General features: G+C 40.4%; 1 protein-coding gene across 6 annotated transcripts in view; it reads left to right on the forward strand.

Moving 5' to 3' along the window:
- LOC140732254 (voltage-dependent L-type calcium channel subunit beta-2-like) overlaps positions 1–25,081 on the forward strand; it is a 318,120-nt gene that overhangs the window by 167,584 nt on the left and 125,455 nt on the right. Inside the window, exon 1 of one of the 6 annotated variants that reach the window (XM_073054612.1) lies at positions 18,203–18,491. The exons of the other annotated variants lie outside the window; for them this stretch is intronic. Coding sequence (XP_072910713.1) covers positions 18,441–18,491 — 51 coding nt within the window. The 5' untranslated portion in view covers positions 18,203–18,440. Of the gene's footprint in view, positions 1–18,202; positions 18,492–25,081 lie in introns of those variants that run through there. 6 annotated transcript variants of the gene reach the window in all.

Here is a 25,081-nt window from a genome sequence, read left to right on the forward strand (position 1 = left end):
GGTCTTCTTTTTGTGAAAGTAGTTCCCAGAGCATTGTTGTTTATGTACATTGCTACATGATGGTTCTTTGTTTATTTGGTTTTGCATCAAATACTTCAGAATGCTGGGGCTTCATAACCCATATCTCAGTCAATGAGACACAGGGGAATGTGGAACTGCATGCTCCTAGTAGTTTTCTGACATGCGCTTCAGGATCAAGTTTTTTTCACGTAGGCAGTTCATTGCCGAACTTAGGCATCTAATGCCAATGGCAAAGGGCCTAGTATGGGAAAACCAATGCCTTTGACTGGAAAAACCTACAAACAGCAGTGGATGCAGCCCCCTCCATTACAGGGAAAGCACGGCCCATCACTGAGCACATCTACAAGGAATGCCATCGCAGGAAAGTAGCATTCATCAAAGACCGCCTTCAATAACTGATGCCATCAAGAAAGAGATACAGGAGCCTCACCACTGACACCACTAGGTTCAGGGACAGTTATTACCCCTTTCCCTCAGGCTCTTGAACCAAAGGAGATAACTTCATTCAACCTCATCCACCCCAACGCCGAACTGTACCCACAAACTATGGTCTTACTTTCAAGGACTCTTTATCTTATGTTCTCAATATGTATGTATTTATTTATTTATTTATCTATCTATCTATTTTCTTTTTGTCTTTGAAAAATTTGTTATTTTTTGCACCTTCATTGTTCATTCACCTCGTATGCTTTTTTATAGTCTTTATTGTATTTCTTTGTATTTAATGTGAATGGCCACGAGAAAATGAATCTTAAGGTGACATACATATTTAGGATTCCAGTCTATTCTGGGATTGGCCAACAGGAACAGACATAGTTCCCTAAGGGTTTTTTCAGAACTGTTTGGACTCTCTTGTACTCATCACTGCCTGCATATAATCCCAGTTAACATATGTGTATTTAAACCCTGCTTCCTATACCTTACTCTGCTCAGTCTTAAAGTGTCATCTTGTAAGTAGTAAAAGCCTCTAGTATTTTTTGAGTTGATTGTGTTTTTTGGTGTTTGCTTACTGCCTGCCATTTCTGGATCTTATTTGTGTACCAAGATCTTGGATTACTGCATTTTGAGTTGGACTGGTTGCCTGTTTTTCCCCATGCCTGTTTTCCTCCCCCCCCCCAATCTTGGCTAAAAGAGTAAAACTTGCTTGGAACCGGCACATCAACTCCTCCCTTCATTCTGGTCTCTGCAATTGGGTTCTCACAAACCTCAGTAATAGAAGTGGACTTTTAAACCAGTGATCTGAGTTCGATTCCTGATTAGGGCACTTCCCTTATATATGTACTTTGATAATAAATTTACTTTACTTTTAAAACTTCTAGATGTTTCGGAGTTCTTTCACTCAGTGCATTGAAATGGCACTGTCTTGTTGTCAGTGTCTTAGACATGAGACTTTGAGCACCAGTAAAAACCTGGCACTCCTTACTAAGAATAATCAGACTGTGAGATTGCTACTTTGGAACTCTGTTTCTCATCTCATGAAGATCTGATTTCAATCTGTGCCTCACAGTTCAATTGCCACAGATGTTCTTTGAAAATAACTGATGATTCACCATTTAGTCCTCAATCAATACTGAAGAGCATTCAACTCTCAAAGTATTCTCAAAGAACTTCACTAATGTTAACTTGAATTCATATTGAAAACATCAACTTGACGCTGTTCGGGAATGATTGTTTTTAACTCCCTCCTCTCACCTATTGCTCATCTTCATGTCAAGTTGGCATCTTTCCCATGCACTTTGGTAGAAGAAATTAAAGGGTTGACTATTTTCTAAATGGAGAGGAAATTCAAACATTTGAGGTGCAAAGGTGCTTGGGAGTCCTTGTGCAAGATTCCCTAAAGGTTAATTCATAGGTTGTGTCAGTGGTGAGAAAGGCAAATGCAATGTTAGCATTCATTTCAAGAGGACTAAAATATAAAAGCAAGGATGTGATGTTAAGGCTTTATAAAGCACTGATGAGGCCTCACTGGAGCAGTTTTGGTCCCTTATCTAAGAAAGGATATACTGACATTGGAGAGGGTTCAAAGGAGGTTCATGAAAATTATTCCAGGATTGAATGGCTTGTCATATGAAGAGCATTTGATGGCTCTGGATCTGTGTTCACTGGAATTCAGAAGAATGAGGGATGACCTAATTGAAACTTAACGAATATTGAAAGGCCTTGACAGAGTGGATGTGGAGAAGATGTTTCCTATGGTGGGAGTGTCTATGACCAGAGGACACAGCCTCAGAATAGGGATGAGGAGGAATTTCTTTAGTCAAAGAGTGGTGAATCTGTGTACTTCATTCCCACAGGTAACTGTGGTGGCCAAGTGATTGCGTATATTTAAGTCTGATACATTCTTGATTGGTCTGGATATGAAGGGATTCAGGGAGAAGGCAGGAGATTGGAGCTGAGAGGGAATTGGATCAGCCATGATGAAATGGCGGAGCAGACTCAATGGGTCAAATGGCCCAGTTCTGCTCCTGTATCGTATGGTCTTAAGGTTAAGGTTCAACTGTTAGCCAAGTGGCTGTAGTTTTCTTAGCATTTCCTGGCCAGGTTGGTTCTTGGCTGCTGAAATGCCCTTACTTACAAAATACTATTTACAGACCTCCCACCAGGAGAACATTCAGTCCATCAAGTCTGTACTAGCTCTATATAAGAACAATACAACCATCCTACTCCTCTGATCTCTCTCAAAAGTCCTGCTCATCCTGTTTTGCTTCTATCCTTATCCAGTCATTCTTGAATGCTAGACTTGAATCTGCGATTACTACAAAACCTTAACTGTTGCAACCCAGACTGTTCACTAAGGAAGTCGGCTCATCTGTCCATTCTAAGCTCACTGGCTGTTTATACTCTCATTTATGGGAACCATTGCTCTCTATCTGTATTTTACATGATTTTAAATACTTGTATTATTTTCCTTCGTAACTTTTTTTATCCTTTGGAGGATAACCTCCTTTTTCTCCAGTTCATCCTCGTAAATATCTTCTGCATCCTCTCAAAAATCTTCTCTGCTGAGCTAAAGTGTGGCATCCGAAAATGATTACAATACAGCAATAATTTTACTAAAGTTCACCATGACTCTCCCCTCTTGCATCCTATCTTATAAAACCAAGAATCCTCTGTGCATTTTAGTCACTTTCTTAACCTGTTTTGCCACCTTCAACCAACTCTCCACATCAGAACTGGAATCTGAATTAGAATCACATATGCATTGAAATCTGTTGTGGCAACGGTGCAGTGCAAGACATTAAAAAACCACTGCATTTGCAATAAAAATAAAATAAATAAATATTGCAAAGCGGAATAGTGAGGCAGTATTCATGGCTTTATGGATCATTAAGAAATCTGATAGCAGAGGGGAAGAAGCTGACCCTAAAATGTTGAGTGTGGATCTTTAGGCTTCTGTACCTTCTCAGTAATGACTCACATGGTGAGGGTCCTTAATGATGGAGGTGATCTCCTTGAGGCAGTGCCTTTTGAATATGTCCGCAATGGTGAAAAGGATTGTGCCCATGATGGAGCAGGTTGAATCCACAACCCTCTGCAGTTGTGCCTCCATACCAAGCAGCAATGCCACCAGTCAGAACGTACTCCACTGTACATCCATAAACATTTACTAGCCTTTGGCGACATACCAGAACTCCTCAAACTCCAAATGAAACATAGTCGCCCTGTGCCTTCATTGTGATTGAATCAGTATGTTGGCCCGAAGATAGATCCTCTGAGATGTAGATGCCAAGGAACCTGAAGCTCTTCACTCCCTCCACTGCTGACCCCTCAATGAAGACTGGTGTCTGTTCTCCTGACTTCCACTTCCTGAAGTCCAGAGTTAATCCCTTGATCTTGCTGTTGCAGAGTGTAAGATTGTTGTTGCAAAACCACCCAACTACTGTAAGCCTCATTGTTGCCATCTGGGATTCAGCCAACAATGGTATCATCGGCAAGTTTGAAGATGGAGTTTGAGCTATGCCTAGCTGCACAGTCACAAGTGTAGAGTAGAGCAGTAGGCTAAGCACATATCATGCGGGTGTATGTGTGCTGATATACCTTAGGAACTCTCCATTCTTGTGCCACCTAGCTTGTATTTTGCAAGGACCCAACGTAACACAGGTTCTCACTGACCGGTTCCAGTTTTGCAGAAAGCTACCGTATATTCCTCTTTACAGATGCATTGAAGATATATCTGGGAGAAAAACTCATCTCAGAAGAGTTGTGTGATGTGTTATACTTAGCAAAATTTAGACCAATGTCTTCATTCTTCATCGTCCCTTATTATTAAAGAAAGATAAAGAAGTATCAAGAGTTTCAGCAAGAAAGAAAATGTAATTGTTCATATTTGTTTAATTATAATTATCATTTTGACTACTGTTTGTCCCTGACAAGCTGATGCAATTATAAAGAAGATACTGTTCCGGATTCAGCAACAATAAATATACAAGTGAGGCAGGGTTTTTATAACAAACAAAACATTTATTAAACACTGAAAAACAAACCCCCAAAAGTAAACAAACAACTAACATAACCGGAAATCAGCTGCTGTGTGGCACCTTAAACAGTTCTTAAAGGAATAAAGCGAAAACAGTTCTTAAAGCGATGTTGCAAAAACAGTTCTTCAAGGTAGTACTGCAAAAGTTCAAAATGCTTACTGTCCATTAAAGGAGAGACTTTTTAGATGATTTAAATTCTCTTTCACGTCGTGTTGCTGCAGTTCCCAGTCGAACTACACTTTTCCCATGGAGAATTTACGAAGATGAAAATGAAACGGCTTAAAGGCACTGACCCTTTCCTTGACAAAACTGTACCCAACCCTTTCTGCTACTATTTGCAGGGATTAACATGGGCACAGCCAACGAATTCCTTCCGAATGAGGATCAAACAAGGTCGAACCTTTTTCACCGTCAAAATCGACTTTCCTCAATCTTTTAGCTCCCGAACTCCGATCTTCACTCTCCACTGATTTTTTAACTGGCAGTATTATAAAGAAACTGCTGGCAATGACCTTTTAAACTTTAGGCATTAAATAAAACTCCATCTTTCAATCAAACTGCTTCATAATATTGGACCACGCAGTAGCATGGAGTCAAAATGGCAAATCCAGCCACGAACTGCCCCTCCTCAGAGGGAGGGGTCCTCCTTTTATACCCTGTAAAAAAAACCTGTCACATGACCTCTACTGGCGGGGAAAATGACGTCACTCCACCATCACAAGACCACTACCTTCAGTCCAGTATAGCTTCAACACCACTGTCACGTGACAAGTACGTAACAATACAATAGTGGCTATATTTAATAAGGAGTTTGGGGAGAATTGGAACTGTAAGGGAACGTAATTGGTGGAAGTGGACATAATTCAAAACCACCGACATTGAGTTGTGGTTTCACTGTAAGAGGCTGGTTTGACATGATGACGTAATTACGTAAAGGTTTTTTATTACTGCAATTTGAGTTTAGTTTTTTGATGTTCAATAAATGAGTTACTATAACTTTCTGAAACATAAAATGCCTCTGTCGTTTTATTTGTGCAAGCCTGCATGCTCTAGGACGATTTCAGAGTTATCGAACATGTGGGCCAGTGTAGTCACTTTGAAACTGACTGAGTTTTGGGAGCAAAATGTCATCACCGGGTACGTCCAAGTGGAGGTTCAATTTACGCTTCGAGAAGTCTCCGCTGGCAACACCAAATATTTCTATGTAGCACTCAGCAACTCCATGGCTACAAGAGTGGTGAAACTGGTTGAACACCCGCCTGAATGCCATAAATACCAATCGCTGTAAACTCATCTTTTACAGGCTTTTGGAGTACCACAATAAGCATGATCAGCAAGGATGCCCACACCTGTGAAACAGTTGATGCTGGGTCTGTGCTTTTACCACCCTGGCTTTAGTGGGAATGCTAAGAAGTGCTGGCCACCTTGCAACTTCAACAGTACCAGTGCATAAGGACACCAGAGGTCTGTGAACATCATAGGTTCCAGCTACCAGGTCATCTGCTGTTCCTTACAGACACCCTTTCGGGGCAACCATCTTGTGAAACATAGGTACATCATCTCTAGATGAGAAGACAGAGTGACAAAACCTCACTGGAGGCTACCTACGGTAGCAAGATACGGTACAATGGGTGACACTCTGCTTCAGTGGGCGATGTGACACAAGGGACCTCATCCTGGTTAAAGTGGCTAGACCTCTGCTCAGTGCAGATTTCCTGTGTACTTGTTGTTCGATCTTAAGAACCTCTGGCTCATGGATATCAAGGATTTTGGGCCATTAACCTACTCCCCAGTAAGTACTCTGTCAAGTGCATGCACCATGACCTGTGAGTTTTCTCAACCGCTGGGTGAATGCCCAAACCTCACCAAGCCCACATTCTCCGCTACTGTCGTAACACATGGCCTCACAGAAACTAATTGCACTAAAGTTTGTATGGCATGGCCTTTGAAAGGACAGGATTGGACTGCAGCCTGCGTGGAGAGCTACAGGCAAAAATTAACCTTTGTGTTCAGGTGCCATTGGCACCTTTTTGAGGTCCCTGAGTGACAGTTTGATTATGTCAATGCGGACCTTGTTGGCCCTGTTCCCTACCTCCCCCTGTGGTTTCTCATACCTCCTTACCATGGTGGACTGTACCACCAAATGGCCAGAGAACGACCCCCTAGCGTCGACAATGGCTGCAGACATAGCTCAGGCGTTCATCAGCACTTGAGTTTCTCAGTTTGGCACACCCGCTGATATTTCCTCTGACTGCGGACCTCTACTCATATCGAACCTCTGGCTTGTGATGGCCCAGAACCTCAGCATTAGGCTACAATACACCACGGCGTATCACCTCCAGTCCAATGGCCTATGTGTGCAGCTTCATTGCTCCTTAAAGGTTGTTCTGAGGGCTTCCCTGACTCTTACGTGATAGCATGATAGTCACTGTGGGTCCTGCTGCGGCTCAGAACAGTTCCAAAAGAGGACATGTAGTCGTCCATGGCAGAGTCGTTATATGGGCAGCCATTACGAGCGCCGGGTGATTTCATTTCTGACGCCACAACTGCCTGGTCGATCTCTCAACAGCGTTCCACCCTCCTTAGTAAATACAACTCCTTTTCCCTTATTCCTACCTCCCATCATGGCGTACAGCACTCTTGGGTTCCTGTTGACCTACATTCCTCCTCGTCTGTTTTTATCCACCATGATGCACATGAACATCCCCTTAGGCCCTCTTACGATGGCCCGTTCTGCATTTGGAATGGGGACAAAAGTCATATCCTGGGTAAGAAGGGTAAACCGGAACGCATTTTGTAGATTGTCTTAAACCGGCCCACCGAGATCGAAGATTGCACCACTATGCCCCTGCCATCATGACATGACTACGAATGTGTCAACACACCACTGGACAAGCCAGTCTGACATTGAGTTAAAGTTTCACTCTAAAGGAGCTGGTATGATGTAATTCTGTAAAGGTTTTTTTTTAAACTATACTTTAAGTTCAGCTTATTGGTGTTCAATGAATGAGTTGTGACAGCTTTTCTGAAACATAAAATGCCTCTGCAAAAACCTACAGTGTGACACCAAAGACCCTCGCAAATTTCTACAGATGTACCATGGACAGCGCTCTAACTGGCTGCATCACCGTCTGGTAAAGAGCAGCCACCGCACAGGATCAGAAAGTTGTAAGTTCAGCCAGCTCCATCATAAGCATTAGCCTTTCCAACATCAAGGACTCCTTCAAAAGGCGATGCCTTAAAAATGGCAGCTTCTATCATTATGGTCCTTATCACCCAAGACATGAATCCTCTTATTCTGATCACCAAGATGAGGTACAGGAGCCTGAAGACACACCCTCAATGCTTTAGGAACAGCTTCTTCCCTCAGCCATGAGATTTCTGAATGGACAATAAACCGATGTTCCTACCTCAATATTTTATTTGCTCTTTTTTGCACTACTTATTTAGTTGATTTTAAAAATATATTTCTTATTGTAATTTTTAGTTCTTTTATGTATTGTTTTGTACTGCTGCTGCAAAACAACAAATTTCATGACATGCTTTATGCCAGTGACGTTAAATCTGATTCCAATACTGATTGTAAACCATAAATTTGAGGGTAACAGCATTCTGTTGCAGTGTTGTACATGTTGGTAATTATAGAATGCGTATTTAAGCTCAATTGAATAAATTAAATAAATTAAAACTGTCCCTGTTATTCGCCTTCAGGTAGTTGACAAAAATTAGATGTCTGCTTTAATTTTACAAAGAGAGGGGAATTGTATCTCCTTTTATTTTGTTAAAACATTGTAGAACTGGAGTTAAAGAATATAGAACAGTAATGCATAGGAACAGACCCTTTGGCCCACGATATTGTTTTCAACTAATGAAACTATTAATTAGATGCATAACTAAACTAATTCTTTCAGTCAACACAATATCCTGCAGCTGTAGTTGCATGATGTGGGAGCTGGTGGACCCCATTGTGGTCCCTGGTGACCACATCGGCAGCAAGTGTTGGCTGCTCAAGGAACTCAGGCTCAAAGTTGATGACTTGGAATCTGAGCATCAAACACTGCGGCACATCAGGGAGGGGGAGAGTTATCTGGATTCTCTGTTTCAGGAGGTAGACACAAATTCAAATTCGGTCTGCGGTCAGGGACAAGAGGGTGTGACTGTGAGAGAGGTGGACAGTGGGATCCAAGAGACAGTGCTGGAGGAGCCTCAGCCCTTGTCCAACAGGTCTGAGATTCTTGCTCCCTGCCTGGATGGGAGTGGGCGTAGTAGGAAGGGTGAGCAACCTAACTGTGGCACTGTAGTTCAGGGAGCCATTCAGGAGGGGAGAGAAGAGAAGTGTTGTGGTAATTGGGGTTAGTATAGTCAGAGAAATAGACAGAGTTCTCTGACGCAAGGATAGAGTGTCCCGAAGGCTCTGTTGCCTGCCTGATATCCAGGCTTGGGACACCTTATCTGACCTACAGAGGAATTTGCAGTGGGAGGGGAACGATCCAGTTGTCGCAGTCTATGTGGGTACCAACGACATCGGTAGAACAAAGAAGGAGGGAATTTGAGCAGCTAGGGACTAAATTAAAAAGCAGAACCAAAAAGTGATAATCTCTGGATTACTACCTGAGCTACATGCAAATTGACATAGGGTCAAGAACAGTAGAGAGTTAAATGCATGGCTCAAAAATTGGTGTGGGAGAAGTGGGTTTGAATTCATGGGAAATTGGCAAGAGTATTGGGAAAGGAGGAAGCTATACCAATGAGACAGGCTCCACCTGAATTGTGATGGGACCTGGATCCTGGTGAACTGCATACTAGGGCTGTGGATAACGCTTTAAACTAAATAGTAGGGTGGTGGGTTCAACAGATGGGAGATGTATGGATCAAGTAAAAAAGAAAAGTGTGGATAAAGATAAAGAAAAGCAAAAGATAAAAAAGAGAAAAGTGAGAGTGGAGTAAAGAAATGTCAAGTACAAAAGAGAAAAAGATTAGAAGATTTTAAAAGTGCAATGAGTGTAAGGGAACTTTATGTCAATGCCCGTAGTATTCGAAATAAGGTCAGTAAATTTGTGCCGCAAATCAGTCCAAAGGTGTATGATTTAGTGGCCATTACAGAAACATGGTTGCAGGGTGGAGAGGATTGGGAATTAAATACCCAAGGATATCAGGTAATAAAGAAGGATAGACAGGAAGGTAAGGGAGGTGGAATAGCGCTCTTAATTAAAGATAAGATCAGATGATAGTGAGAGACGATTTAATACCTAAGGAGCAGAATGCTGAATCCATCTGGGTAGAGATTAGGAATAGTAGAGGGAAAAAAATCTCTGGTGGGAGTTGTTTATCGGCCACTGAACGATAACATTACAGTGGCATAGGCAATGAACAGAAAAATATCTGAGGCATGTCAGAATGGGGACTTTAACTTGCACATAGATTGGGTGAATCAAGTTGGTTGGGCAGTCTTGAGGAGGACTTCATAGAAGGCATCCATGATAGCTTTCTTGAACAGCATGTCACAGAACCTACAAGGGAACGTGCCATCTTAAATCCAGTCCTATGCAGGTAAAATTAGTGATCTTGTAGTTAGGGATCCTTTTGGAAAGAGTGATCACAATATGATTGAGCTTCTCATACAAACGGAGGGTGAAATAGTTCGATCTAAAACCAGTAAATTCTGTCTAAACAATGGAGACTACAATGGGATGAAGGAGGATTTGGCTAGTGTAGACTGGGAACACAGACTATATGGTGGGACAGTTGAGGAACAGTGGAAGACTTTCAAAGAGATTTTTCATGGTACTCAATGAAAATATATTCCAGTTAAAAGCAAAGATAGTAAGAGTGGAGAGAGGCAGCCTGGGATAACTAAGGAAATAGAAGAAGGCTTCAAACTAAAAGCTTGTGCATACAAAGTTACCAAGAGTAGTGGGAAACTGGAAGATTGGGAAAACTTTAAAAGTAACAAAGAACCACTAAACAAGCAATAAAGAAATTGAAGATAGATTATGAAAATAAACTAGCACAAAATATAAAAATTGGTAGTAGAAGTTTTTACAATTATATAAACCAAAAAGGGTGGCTAAAGTGAATCTAAGTCCCTTGGAGGATGAGAAGGGGGAATTGATATTGGGTAAGAGGAAATGGCAGAGGCTTTGAATGACTATTTTGTGTCAGTCTTCATCAGAGGACACATCTAACATGCCAAAGAGAGATAGTATGGATGCATTGGGAGGCGAGGACCTCGATACAATAGCTATCACTAGCGAGGTAGTGCTGAACTAACTTGTGTGCCTGAAGATAGATAAATTCCCTGGTCCTGATAGAATGCATCCCAGGGTACTGAACGAAATGGGAGAAGTTATAGTAGAGGCTTTGGAGATGATTTTCCAAAATTCTCTGGACTCTGGGCAGGTCCTAGCAGATCGGATGATGATGATGAATGTCATGCCACTGTTAAGAAAGGAGGTAGGCAAAAAGGCTGGTAACTATAGGCCAGTTAGTTTAACATCTGTAGTTGGGAAAATGCTTGAAGCTATAATTAAAGTAGAGATAGTGAGGCATCTGTAAAGAAATGGATCCATCAGTCAGACACAGCATGGATTCAGCAAAGGCATGTCCTGTTTGACAAACTTACTCGAACTCTGAGGATATAATGAATGCAGTGGATAGAGGGGAACAGATGTACGTTATTTATTTGGATTTCCAGAGGGCTTTTGATAAGGTGCCACATTAATGACTTATCCTGAAGATAAGGATGCATAGAGTTGGGGGGTGATTTATTAGCATGGATAGAGGATTGGTTAACCAATAGAAAGCAGAGAGTTGGTGTTACTCTGGTTGGCAATCAGTGGTGAGTGGTGTGCCACAGGGGTTGGTGCTGGGCCCACAACTGTTCACAATATATATTAACAATATGGAAGAGGGAACAGACTGTAGTGTATCTAAGTTTGCTGATGACACTAAAATGAGTGGAATAGCAAATTGTGCAGAAGATATGGAAAGTCTGCAGAGAGATATAGATAGGTTAAGTGACTGGGCAAGGGGGTCTGGTAGATGCAATACGATGTTGGTAAATGCAATATCATCCACTTTGGAAGAAAAAAATGGAATAACCATTATTTAAATGGTAAGAATTTGCAGCATGCTGCTGTGCAGAGGTACTTGGGTTTGATTGTGCATGCATCACTAAAGGTTGGTTTACACGTGCAGCAGGCTATCAAAAAGGCAAAAAAATCCATTGCTAGAGGGATTTAAGAGCAGGGAGGTTATGCGGCAACTGTACAGGGTACTGGTGAGGCCGCACCTGGAGTACTGCATGCAGTTCTGGTCTCCTTACTTACTGGCTTTGGTGGAGGTGCATTGGAGGTTCACCAGGCTGACTCCAGAGATGAGGGGGTTAGACTCTGAGGAGAGACTGAGTTGCCTGGGACTGTATTCGCTGGAATTCAAAAGAATGAGAGGAGATCTTAAAGAAATATATAAAATTATGAAAGGGATAGATGAGATAGAGGCAGGAAAGTTGTTTCCACTGATAGGTGAGACTAGGACATAGCCTCAAGGTTCGGGGGAGTAAACTTAGGACCAAGATAAGTAGGAACTGCTTTTCCCAGAGTGGTGAATCTGTGGAGTTCTCTGTCCAGTGAGTCTACCTCAGTAAATATACTTAAGACATGGTCAGATAGGTTTTTTCATAGTAGGGGAATTAAGGGCTATGGGGAAACGGCAGGTAGGTGGAGATGAGTCCATGGCCAGATCAGCCATGACCTTATTGAATGGCAGAGCAGGCTTGACGGGCCAGATGGCTTACTCCTGTTCTTATATCTATGTCCCTACACTCTCTGTACATCCACATGCCTATCCAAGAGCGTCTTAAATGCCTCTATGATGTTTGCCTCCACTACTACCCCAGCAGCACATTCTATATCACTCATTGTGTAACTTGCTCTGCACATCTCTTTTGAACTTGTCACCTTTCACCTTAAAATGCATGCCCTGGGATAAATATGCTGACTCTCCACTTGATTGATGTATTTCATTATTTTACAAACTTCTCAGCTTTTGCTGCTTCAGAGAAAACAAGTGTCTCCTGTTTGCTCTCCAAAGCCTACACATCCTTCCTATATTCGCTACCAAAAACTGAGCGTCTTTTTCCCCCGTTTAAATACTATTTCATAGGGACTTTATGAGTCAGAGATTCGTGCATCCACGTGACCTTAGGATCTTTAGGATCCTGAGGCAATTTTAAGAGCTTGTAGGTTGGAGCAACCACTTGAGGAATCTGAGAGACAATTGCATAGTGTATGTACAGGGAATGAAAAATTATATCCTTTGTTCAGTAAATGATGTTTTACCTAGTGAATGCAGTGAAAGGTTTAAAATTTGATGGCTCTTTAGTGTTGACCACCATCTACCGAAACTGTTAGTGTTTGATGCAACAATAGTGTTTGTTGCATAAGCTTGAGCAAACTAAAATATGTTCCAAGGATACTCAGTCATCAGCAGCCCAAACTTCCTCTTAATCAGGATTTATACAAAAATAATAAAACTCAGTTTGTTCGTTCATTGAATATCCAGCAAAAACTGCAGCTGCTGGAAATCTAAATTTCAACTAGAAAAGCTGCAAATACTCAAACCCTTTAACCTAAAATGCTAACTTCATTTTCCTTCCCAGAGATGCAGCCTGGCCTATTGACTATTACAAGCATTTCCTTTCTTTGTTTTTTGCTGTTAGCTGCCTAACCAAGATTTACTTGGATCACTGCTTTTAAAAACAATGATTTGAAGAGAGCAAGAAAGCTGTCTTTAGGTTATTTCTCCTACCATTTCAAATAATATTTACTTGCAAGTTTTGGTACTAATCCCTGTTAGCCGACTTTTGTACCTTAAGAATTTAATTTCAATTTAAATATGCCTGGAAGTGAAAAGTTGCTCCAAAAATAGTGAAGTTAATGGATTGTCATATGAAGTTAATTTGATGACTTGTAAATTCATGAGAAGGAAGCCTACTGCCTTTATCTTGTCTGGCCAATATATGATGATTGTTAGCTCTGATCTGCTAGAAATGTCTCCTATTAGACTCAGCTGTATCAAGCTAATGTAAACAGCACCTTTGCACCCAGAACAGTGGATGAAAACTAAATAAAAAGGCTGTCAGGTGTAACGTTGAGTTTCTGAAATTAACGGTTAAATGAAGCCATGAGAAGCAATGGTATACTACAGCTGAAATTTTTATTTCCTGAGAGGAGATGGATAATCACTCAAAGTTCCTATTTATATTTATTCACCTTAATGGAAAGCATTTGGCTTAAGCAATCACCCATGTGTCCGTAAACCAGCCTGAATCAGGCAAAGACATTTGGCAGAATGGCTCATTCCCAAAACACAAAAACAAGCAGTGGGACCTTGCTTCTCTGAGAACTTGCTGGCCTTTCAGTGTAAGGAGTTGTCTGTCAGTAAATCTCTGCTGAAGGGCATGATACAAGGTACAGGAACAGTACCACACAAGAACTGATCCTTTGGTCTATAATGTTGTGCCAAATTAATTAAATTAATAACATCTTACTAATCTAATCCCTTCACTCCATCACTCCATCGTCCATATCACTCCATCAATATGTGCTGAGGGATGCACTAAAGCTCAGTGTAGCTTCCGTAAAGACTATGGTCCTAGACACATCCACCGTTAGAAACATTCTCCTTACATCCACTCTATCCAGACCTTTGGCCACCACGGTAGCATTGCAGTTAGTGTGATGCTATTACGACTTAGGTTATTCCAGAGTTCAGAGTTCAATTCTGGTTCCTTTTTGTAAGGAGTCTCTCTCATCCTCCCTGTGGAATGAGTGAGTTTTTGCCTTCCTGTCAGCTTGAACCAGTCTGGACATTCTTCTCTGACCTCTCTCATGAACAAGATGTTTTTGCCCACAGAACTGCCTCTTATTGAATGTTTTTTTTTTGTTTCTCACACCATTCTCTGTGAACTCTAGAGACTGTTGTATGTGAAAATCCCAGGAGATCTGCAATTTCTGAGATACTGAAACCACACCATTTGGCACCAACAAGCATTCCATAGTCAACGTCACTTAAATCACATTTTGCCCCATTCTAATGTTTGTTCTGAAGAACATCTGAACCTCGTAACCACGTCCGCATGCTCTTGCATTGAGTTGTTGTCATATGATTAGCTGATTAGATATTTGTATTAATAGGCAGGTGTACAAGTGTATCTAATAAAGGGGCCACTGTGTGTATGTGTTGTGTTTTATTTTTTTCAAAGCCTATTTCTAACAAGATGCTATTTAAAAATGCATAGATCCTATTTTAATGTGATATTAAATAAAAGCTGCAGCTGCTGAAAATCAGAAATAAAACCAGACGACACTGTAAAGCAGTTGGTGTCACCAGCCAACTCAGCAAAGCCAGGGCTGAGTACCTGAAGAGAAATGAAAAGTGTTCTATTAGACTGATGTCCCTAATTTACTTCTGTGCTTCCTTTCTGATCTTTTTGAGGCTTCAAGAAAAAAAATGAAATGTTTGTTTTAGTGTGGGAATCAAACTACTTTTCCTGCCAACTGCGTCTAATTTTCAGTCTGAGGAATGGCATGTATCCAAAATGTTTGTCAGTTTTTTTTCCCTGATATCTGCTGACTGACTGGGTGTATACTTAGAATACTTTGTTATTATTTCAGTTATCCAGCAATTAGAACTTCCCTGTTTTGTTTTTCCAGTGGGAGACATACAAGACAATCTTCGAAAGAGTGGTGTTCCTGCAGTTTGGTAATCCTTCGTTAAAATGAGGAAAAACTGGTTTAATAATCCAATATAAATGGTCTTCCCTGGTGGAATTGTTTGCCTATGAATAAAAATAAATCAATTACTGAAGAAAAGAGCCCAGTTGCACAGGTTACAGTGTAAACTAGCGATAGTTGTCAATTTAAACTTGGGTCTCACTTTGAGAACATTAAGAACGTGATGTGCCATTTTTCACACTGGTAATATATCACTTTACTTACCTATATTCCAGGTCAATTGGCAATTTGTAGTATGGTTATCTCCCCTCCTCTCTTTCAGTTCAAATAGGTGGTCTTGACCCAAAATATCGACAGTTCAGTTGCTCCACAGGCACAGCCTGACCTGCTGATATCCACAACAGTTTGCTATTTGTTTAAGAAAACACTAAATTGATTTTCAAAATAACAGGAAGGAAATCTTACATTAAGAAAATTATTTTTATGAACAATTTCATTAAGCTTTAAAATAAATAAGGAAAATCCAATTTGCCACAAGACAGAGTCCAATAACTATCATTTGCTTGTGATCCTGTGCTCAGGAAAGTGTCAATACATCATGATCTGTGATGTAAAAGCTTTGGAAGGTGAGAACAGAAAGTGGAAGTTTCAGGATCTATGCTGCAACAAGTGTTGCATGATAAAATTTCTCACGATTTGCGAGTCAAATATCTACAAGCCTTGAAGCAGTTATATAAACTTTGAGAAGACTGAGTTCAGTGAATTTGGGGAATAGTTAAAGAAAATAGAATAGTGGAACTTTTTCAGCTATATTTCATAAGTGGACAAGTGCAAGTCCCTTTAAAGGCATAATGCGAACCATTAAGGAAGAGATGTACCAAGAATACATGGCACAAATGAATTTTTATTCTTTATGAACAATTAAAGCTGAAATGAAGATTAATCATGTCTTTTACAGATCTGGTTGAGAAACATGGATAGAGGTGCTCAGGGAGGAACAAAAGAGTGTGAGGTATCAGTTTAAAAAAAAGTGCTTATGTGAAATGGTGAGGGGAAGAGAAAGGCTTTGACCCAAAGGTCAGCAAAACCGCTGGAGTGTAGTTCAAGAAGGAATGAAAACTATGAAAGATCCATTAAACTGCACTTTTTGAGTTGTGGAGTCATAGAGCTGCACAGCCCAGAAACAGTCCATTTGGCCCATCAAGTCCTTGCCCACCTTTTTTGCTCAACTACATCTGTTCCATGTTAAACAATAAATTACTCATAAAAATTGAACTATAAGACTAATCTTATCACAATAATCTATGTGTTGCCATTATGAGTTCATGCCTCAACCTTTTTGTGGAAGTAATGACTGTCATGGAATACGATAGCCATTGTCTGCATTTGAATCCAAAAAGAGCTTTTGATAAAATCTCCACAAATGTAGAACCCTTCAAATGTAAAAAAAATGCAAACAGATTATAGGATCAAAACTATAAGCACATATAACAGGATTTCTGTCATGATGTAGGAAGAATTACAAGATGGGATAGAGGTGGGAGATTCCAGCAAATGATGTTGGGACTATTCATAACCTGGTTGAGGTCCCGAGAATAGTGAGGGTAGGAACAATGCAGGTCACTAACTCGTATCTTTAAAAAGTTCATAGTTAGTTTGATGGACTGCCCTGATGATTTCAGTAATTTCTCAAAACAGAAAAATATAGCAATGTAGAGTGATTCAGGAAGATGCCAGTTATCAGTATTCCTTATTTGTTTACAGAAAGTGGGTTTTGCTGATAAAGCCTGCATTTCTGCCTATTCCTAATTGCTGTTGAGAAGGAGTGTGTTAGGTAACTTTGTCAAGCACTGGATCTTCTCCGACATTGCTACCCTAAAGGAGTTTCAAGATGTAGACTGAACGTTGATGAAATATCTACGATAAGGTGCCTTGTGGCTTGGAGGGGAACTTGCAGAGTTGACTGATAACTTGCCCCTCTTGTCCTTGTCTTTGTCGGTGATAGAGATTGTAGGTCTGGTGTGACAAACCCTGACGGGTAACTAAGCTGCATTTCATAGATAATGCACTCAGCAGCCACTGTGAAATATTATCTAACAATGAAAAGAATATGGGCACTGTTGAAATATGAAATAAAATTAGAACCTACTGGAAACACTCTCCAGGTCAGGCAGCAACAAAAACAAAGTTAACATTTCAAGTTTGTCAGAACTGCAAAAGAAATAGAACGAACTATGAAATTCTGTTTGAGGGCAAGCTACACATTACTTTGTGTTTAAATAAAGAGATCTTTAGGCACTGATTGATATGAATTAGGTGGGTTAATGTCTCATCTCAGGATTATTTTGATTCATTCACTGCTCCCGGGTCATCAGATTATTGGCAGAGGTGGTTGTTCACAGCTAAAAAACAAAGTGGAGGAACTCAGCAAGTCAAACAACATCTGTGGGGCAGAGGAATTGCCAACATTTCAGGTCGAGACCCTGCATCAGCACTGATTGTTACAGGTTAAAACATAACTCATTAATTCTAAAGGAGTTCTAGCATTTACAAAGTTCAGGCTATTTGAAGCAACAAAGAAATCCAGAAAGCCTTCACAATTTACATTGTTTGGATGGTGCCTGACTATTCCATTGTGCAAGAAAAAATAGTTCAACAGCAGTAATAAAATAAAATTACTTGCATGTTACAGCCGGATGTGCCAATGCCATCAATCACAGGTATTGCTGTTCTGGTTGGCCGAGTTTATTGTTTTCTCGTTGCTGTTTATTAAGAGGAGGTCAAAGGTTGGGCAGTCATCACCCTCAGTCAACATCTGTATGCTCAGAGGCAGGTATTAAACCCTAATGAGATGTTATTCTTGGCTGTCAGCACTGCTGAGTGGATCAACGTCATTGGGAGTGCAGTAAGTTCCTCCCACCTTGCCTCTTAATTTACATTGACAGGACTCCCGTTCTGTTCATATTTAAAGCTGGATCAAATAAACAGCTGAAACGGGTCACCAGTACATTCTGTGAGAGGGTTCCGGCAGCTGCGAGACAGTCCATATTCTGCACAGGAAGTAAGGAACTCAGATAGGAGGTGTTGGGGAAACAAAACCAGCCACACATAGTTCTGGCTCATTGCAGTGGTGGATATACTTGTGTCCCGTATCTGAGACAGCTGTTTGTGCCAGAAGGAGCGAGACATTTGTGTCTAGTTTGGTATGCTTGATCGCCATCTAATGACACCTGGCCCTGAACACCTTTTCTCTGAGGTAAGTATGTGGTTTGTTACTGTAGGCTGGAGGGTCAACAATAAGCCTAGTTCAGCATGACTTGTTGGATGAAGGTAACACTCAGTTCTGCTGATTAATGATTGACAACATTTCTTTAAGTTCTGTATTAAATACATATTCTGACAATACCACGGGGAACAATAAATAATCCTCATAAATTGAAAGTAAACCCAAAGATAGACCCTTTTTTGGCTATCATTTTGCAAATAATTAGAGAATAATTACAGCCTTTTCCCAGTCAGATTGTAGTCAATGAAAAATATCTTTCAATTTTCTCTGTCTGATGAATATGTAGATGAAAGATCTTAAGGTCTTGTTCAATGCTAACTTCATATTAAAATATAGCTAGTGGGTTAAAATGTAGTGTTATATTATTGGTTTGATAATCCAAGCTGCACGGACCTTCCTTTGTTCCTGAAAATTGTCAAGAGCCATCTGAACATGAGGGATTCTACTGAGGCTGGAGATCTGTACAAATTGCTAAAGCAACTCAGCAGGTCAGCTAGCTTATATGAATCCTAAAATTATGAGTTGAGATTGATGAATCTGAAAAAAAATATATATTTGACTAATGATGAACTTAAACAGGTTAATTTTCTCAAAGGTTGTGGTTTTACCTGTTTTCATTCTGTTTATAACAATAAAATTAAATGATGTAAATCATGCTGAAAAATCATTATTTTCAGAAAATTGTTGTGCAACATCCGATGTTTGTAAAACTTTTGTCAGCCAGTTGGACAAGGAAGATAAAAGTTATATTTATTTATCTTAACAAAAAATTATTCCCAAAACTCATTAAAATGATATGGATCCACAAATGAATACAAAAATACAAAGCATGTGGCTTATGTGTAATTAATACCCTAATTTTTGGAATTAAAAATGAACTCTTTCTCATGGGAAATCTCACTCTTGTCCTTGTTGCCACACACTATCAAGAAGACTTGTAATCTGGAATGCAGACAGGAACGATGGCCCCTTACTGGCAATGAGTGAGTAGGGGTGGGGAGTTGCAGTGGAGCACAAATAGCAGTGAGAACCTATCAGATCTTCGAGCAAGACCATGTTTAAAACATTTTTCCCTGTTTATTCTCTGGCAGTTAGCCCAACTGAGAGCTGGAGCTGGCTCACAGAGCAAAGAGAAGGACAAAAGAGATTGTGAAATCTCAAGAATAAGGAAAAGCTGCGAATAGATCAGAATAGGGGTGGGGATGAAAAAGATCAGAACAAAGGGGTGGAGATCACAAAAGCAAGGAGCAATATGGATAGGCTTTGCAGATGAGGTTGTGGATCCAAGAGTTTAGTGGATTATAAGTCCAATCACAAGGTCAGTGAGTAGGGTGGCAAGGGGAAAGTATTGGACAGACTAGAAGGGTAGTCAGAGAAGAGTTTTCAGGAGCATAGCACTTCCCAATGCAGGATGTGTTGGAGGAACTCTGCTGAATGATAAATCATGAGCCCAATGATGAGGTTAACAGGTCTTCCAAGTTCATTCCCAAGAAATGTAATTGGAATAGAGATTGTGGGGTAGGGGGCCTGCTTGCTCCAGGGTTAATTCTGGTCTCCAATCAAGGTAGCCAGTCATGCACATGGAGTTCCACTCAGTGCGAATGTGAGGATTTCTGATAATAGAAACATAGAAAATCTACAGCACAATACAGGCCCTTCAGCCCACAAAGTTGAACATGTCCCTACCTCAGAAATTACTAGGCTTACCTATAGCCCTCTATTTATCCAAGCTCCATGTACCTATCAAAAAGTCTCTTAAACGACCCTATAGTATCCGCCTCCACTACCGTTGCCGGCAGCCCATTCCACACACTCACCACTCTCTGAGTAAAAAACGTACCCCTGACATCTCCTCTGTACCTACTCCCCAGCATCTTAAACCGGTGTCCTCTTGTGGAAACCATTTCAGCCCTGGGAAAAAGCCTTTGACTATCCACACGATCAATGCCGCTCATCATTTTATACACCTCTATCAGGCCACCTCTCACCCTCTGTCGCTACAAGGAGAAAAGGCCGAGTTCACTCAAGCTATTCTCATAGGAATGCTCCCCAATCCAGGCAACATCCTTGTAAATCTTCTCTGCACCCTTTCTATGGATTCCACATCCCTTCTGTAGTGAGGCAACCAGAAGTGAGCGCAGTACTCCAAGTGGGGTCTGACCAGGGTCCTATACGGCTGCAACATTACCTCTCGGCTCCTAAATTCAATTCCACATTTGATGAAGGCCAATACACCATAAGCTTTCTAAACCACAGAGTCAACCTGCACAGCTGCTTTGAGCGTCCTATGGACTTGGACCTCAAGATCCCTCTGATCCTCCACACTGCCAAGAGTCTTACTATTAATACTATGTTTTGGTATCATATTTGGCCTACCAAAATGAACCACTTCACAGTTATCTGCTTTGAACTCGATCTGCCACTTCTCAGCCCAGTTTTGCATCCTATCAATGTCTCGCTGAAATCTCTGACAGCCCTCCACATTATCCACAACACCTCCAACCTTTGTGTCATCAGCAAATTTACAAACCCATCCCTCCACTTCCTCATCCAGGTGAATTATAAAAATCACAAAGAGTTAGGGTCCCAGAACAGATCCCTGAGGCACATCACTGGTCACTGACCTCCATACAGAATATGACCCGACTGCAACCACTCTTTGCCTTCTGTGGGCAAGCCAGTTCTGGATCCACAAAGCAATGTCCCCTTGGATCCCATGCCTCCTTACTTTGTCAATAAGCCTTGCATGGGGTACCTTATCAAATGCCTTGCCTAAATCCATATACACTACATCTACTGCTCTTCCTTCATCAATGTGTTTAGTCACATCCTCAAAAAATTCAGTCAGGCTCGTAAGGCACAACCTGCCCTTGACAAAGCCATGCTGACTATTCCTAATCATATTATACCTCTCCAAACATTCATAAATCCTGTCTCTCAGGATCTTCTCCATCAACCTACCAACCACTGAGGTATGACTCACTGGTCTACAATTTCCTGGGCTAACTCTACTCCCTTTCTTGAATGAAGGAACAATACCTGCAACCCTCCAATTCTCCGGAACCTCTCCCGTCTCCATTGATGATGCAAAGATCATCGCCAGAGACTCAGCAATCTCCTCCCTCGCCTCCCACAGAGCCTGGGGGTACATCTCATCCGGTCCCGGCGAATTATCCAACTTGATGCTTTCCAAAAGCTCCAGTACATCCTCTTTCTTAATATCTACATGCTCAAGCTTTTCAGTCTGCTACAAGTCATCACTACAATCACCAAGATCCTTTTCCATAGTGAATACTGAAGTAAAGTGTTCATTAAGTACCTCCACTATTTCCTCCGGTTCCATACATACTTTCCCACTATCACACTTGATAGGTCCTAGTCTTTCACGTCTCATCCTCTTGCTCTTCACATACTTGTAGAATGCCTTGGGGTTTTCCTTAATCCTGCCCGCCAAGGCCTTCTCATAGCCCCTTCTGGCTCTCCTAATTTCCTTCTTAAACCCCTTCCTGTTAGCCTTATAATCTTCTAGATCTCTAAAATTACCTAGCTCTCTGAACCTTTTATAAGTTTTTCTTTTCTTCTTGACTAGATTTATTACAGCCTTTGTACACCATGGTTCCTGTACCCTACCATAAATTCCCTGTCTCATTGGAACATACTTATGCAGAACTCCACACAAATATCCCCTGAACATTTGCCACATTTCTTCTGTACTTTTCCCTAAGAACATCTGTTTCCAATTTAAGTCTCCAATTTCCTTCCTGGTAGCCTCATAATTCCCCTTACTCCAATGAAACGCTCTTCTAACTTGTCTGTTCCTATCTTTCTCCAACGCTATTGTAAAGGAGATAGAATTATGATCACTGTCTCCAAAATGCTCTCCCACTGAGAGATCTGACACCTGACCAGGTTCATTTCTGTATACCAGATCAAGTACAGCCTCTCCTCTTGCAGGCTTATCTATATATTGTGTCAGGAAACCTCCCTGAACACACCTAACAAACTCCACCCCATCTAAACCCTTTGCTCTAGGGAGATGCCAAATGATATTTGGGAAATTAAAATCTCCCACCACGACAACTCTGTTATTATTACACCTTTCCAGGATCTGCTTACCTATCTGCTCCTCGATATCCCTGTTACTATTGGGCAGCCTATAAAAAAACATCCAGTAAAAGACACCATCTGTCTTGTAAAGATACTGCCCAGAAGAAAGAAATGGCAAACCACTTCAGTAGAAAAATTTGCCAAGAACAAGCATGGTCAAAAGGACCATGATCACCCACATCACATGACATGGCACATATTGAATGAATGACTGAAGGGCCAGAATGCTTTAGGATCAGGCATCCACTTGCAATAACAGGGGTTGGGATAAATTATGGGACACTCATTCTCTCTTGAAAGCACTGTACAGCTTCACTTATATTAATAATGCTTTTAATAAATATCTGTGGGCTCCATTTGCAGGATAATTCATTAAATCTCTTTGCAAAGGTGATACACGGGGTTTGAGGTATAGAGGATCAACTCACGGAGGTGGGAGTGTGATTGAGATGGTATTACTTGAGGTCCTGATGGCAGAGCCACATTGTGCAAAGTGTCAGGAATCTGATCAGACCATGTTGGAGATCTGGCAGGAAATCTAATTTAAATCATATTGGTCTGCCACAAATACAGCTGGAAAAGTTTAATACTACTGAAATATCCAACTTGCTAATGGATTTTCAGAAACCTGGAAATCATTGCTCATAACTATTTTACTTAAATGTGTAGTGAAGTCTGAACCAGGAATTATCTTTAACATATTTTACTTTAAAAGTAATTTTTCAAACACACCTTTATTGAAACCAGAGGGTTCTGTGAAAATGGTAGATGTGATTATTTCCTATCTTTCAAATTTTATCCTAGATCTGGGGAGTTAAAATCCCCAGTACAGGTTATTCACTATATGAAACGTTAGTGTCATATTTATCACATCTGGTCGAAGGTCCAATAATCTTGCTAGAGTCGTCCTTTTATTTGTAGAAATTGTGCTTTTCTAACTTTGGTTTGTGTTAGCGGCCATTTTCAACGACTGTTTTTAGAAGTGATTTTTGACACTTCAAATTAAAGATTGTCAGGTGGAATCTGAAGCTGTTAAATTAATCACGTTAGGTATTTGAAGTGTCTGTGAACAGTTGTCTAACACCTGTTCCTCAATAAACACCATGGCTTTATTTGGTGAACTGTTAAATGCTGTTGAAGGACCTTACAACTTAGGTTGGAAGATTGAAGTTGTTAAAGAAACTGCTGGTTTTCTTTTTCACTCTATAAGCTTCTTTGCCCCTTTGATGCCTAACTTTTCCTTTACTCTTTGTAGTAAAATCATTTGAATATAAAATGCAATAGGGGATATTGAATTTATTGTAGAACAAGTATCATATGGCACATTTGTGAATGTTTGTGAAAGTTTGACTTCAACACACACTTAGAATTATTTTATTTTCTTCCAAATTAACTTTAGGTGTTGTTTCACCTATAACTTTCATCCATTGGATTTACTTAAGTGGATGTTATCTATTTAATATCATGTGTCAGCTGAATACACTAAAATACTTTATAATTGGACAGCAACTGAAGTAGTGGGGTTCACCCTCATCTAGAAAGTGCACAATGGAAAAATGAGATTTTTTTCTAACAGTGGCTTTGAAAGAACCCATGACTTGACTCCAGTGCTTTATCTTTTATCAGCTGCTGTTTGTCCAACATTCCTGTCCTTTTTGAAATGCATGAATGCAATTTAAATCAGAGTGAATGGCAGCTAAACAGTGCAACCAATCATATCAGTAGAATACTGCAGTTATCAGAAGCTGAACCACTGGTATGTTCCCTGAAATACATTTACTGGCAGTGACGTTTCTGCTCTTCATGTGGCCATTAATCAGCAAGTTTGCTGATTACACCAAAGCTTCAAAACAATGTATTTAATTTTCAAATTTCTTGCAGGATTCTGAGAAAGGCATATTTCAAAATCATTACATTTCTACTGTCCCCAGCCAAAAGGTAGAATTCTGGAGAAAATCATTAAACTTTAATGTTAATTCATAATTTAATATTGATATGCTGAGTGAAAAATAATACATTCCATGTGCTCTTCAGGAGCTGCTGTATAGATTTTCATGCAGAGAAAGGTTGGCATGGAAATAATGCTGTGCAAATTAATTATGTGCAAATTGGCTAGCAACTTAAGGCAAAAGTGGCCGTCATTTGTAAATTGGTGTTGGTGAAAGTAGCATCTTCTGCTTAAGCTCTTGATTTAATGAACTTGTTGCATTTCCGCAGGATTTATACTTGTCACATAAAGCTCAGTGACTAATATTCAGTCAATGATTTAGCAACAGCTTCTGCCACTCCTTCATCAGATTTCTGAACAGTTCATGAAGACATGAATAGTACCTCATTATTCCTTCCATTCCTTATTCCTTGCATTATGTAATTTTAGTAATTTATAGTAATTTTATATCTTTGTATTATACTGCTGCAAAATAACAAATTTCATATCTTTTAAATCAGTGATA

Source organism: Hemitrygon akajei, chromosome 8, assembly GCF_048418815.1.
Source record: "Hemitrygon akajei chromosome 8, sHemAka1.3, whole genome shotgun sequence".
Lineage (NCBI taxonomy): Eukaryota > Metazoa > Chordata > Chondrichthyes > Myliobatiformes > Dasyatidae > Hemitrygon > Hemitrygon akajei.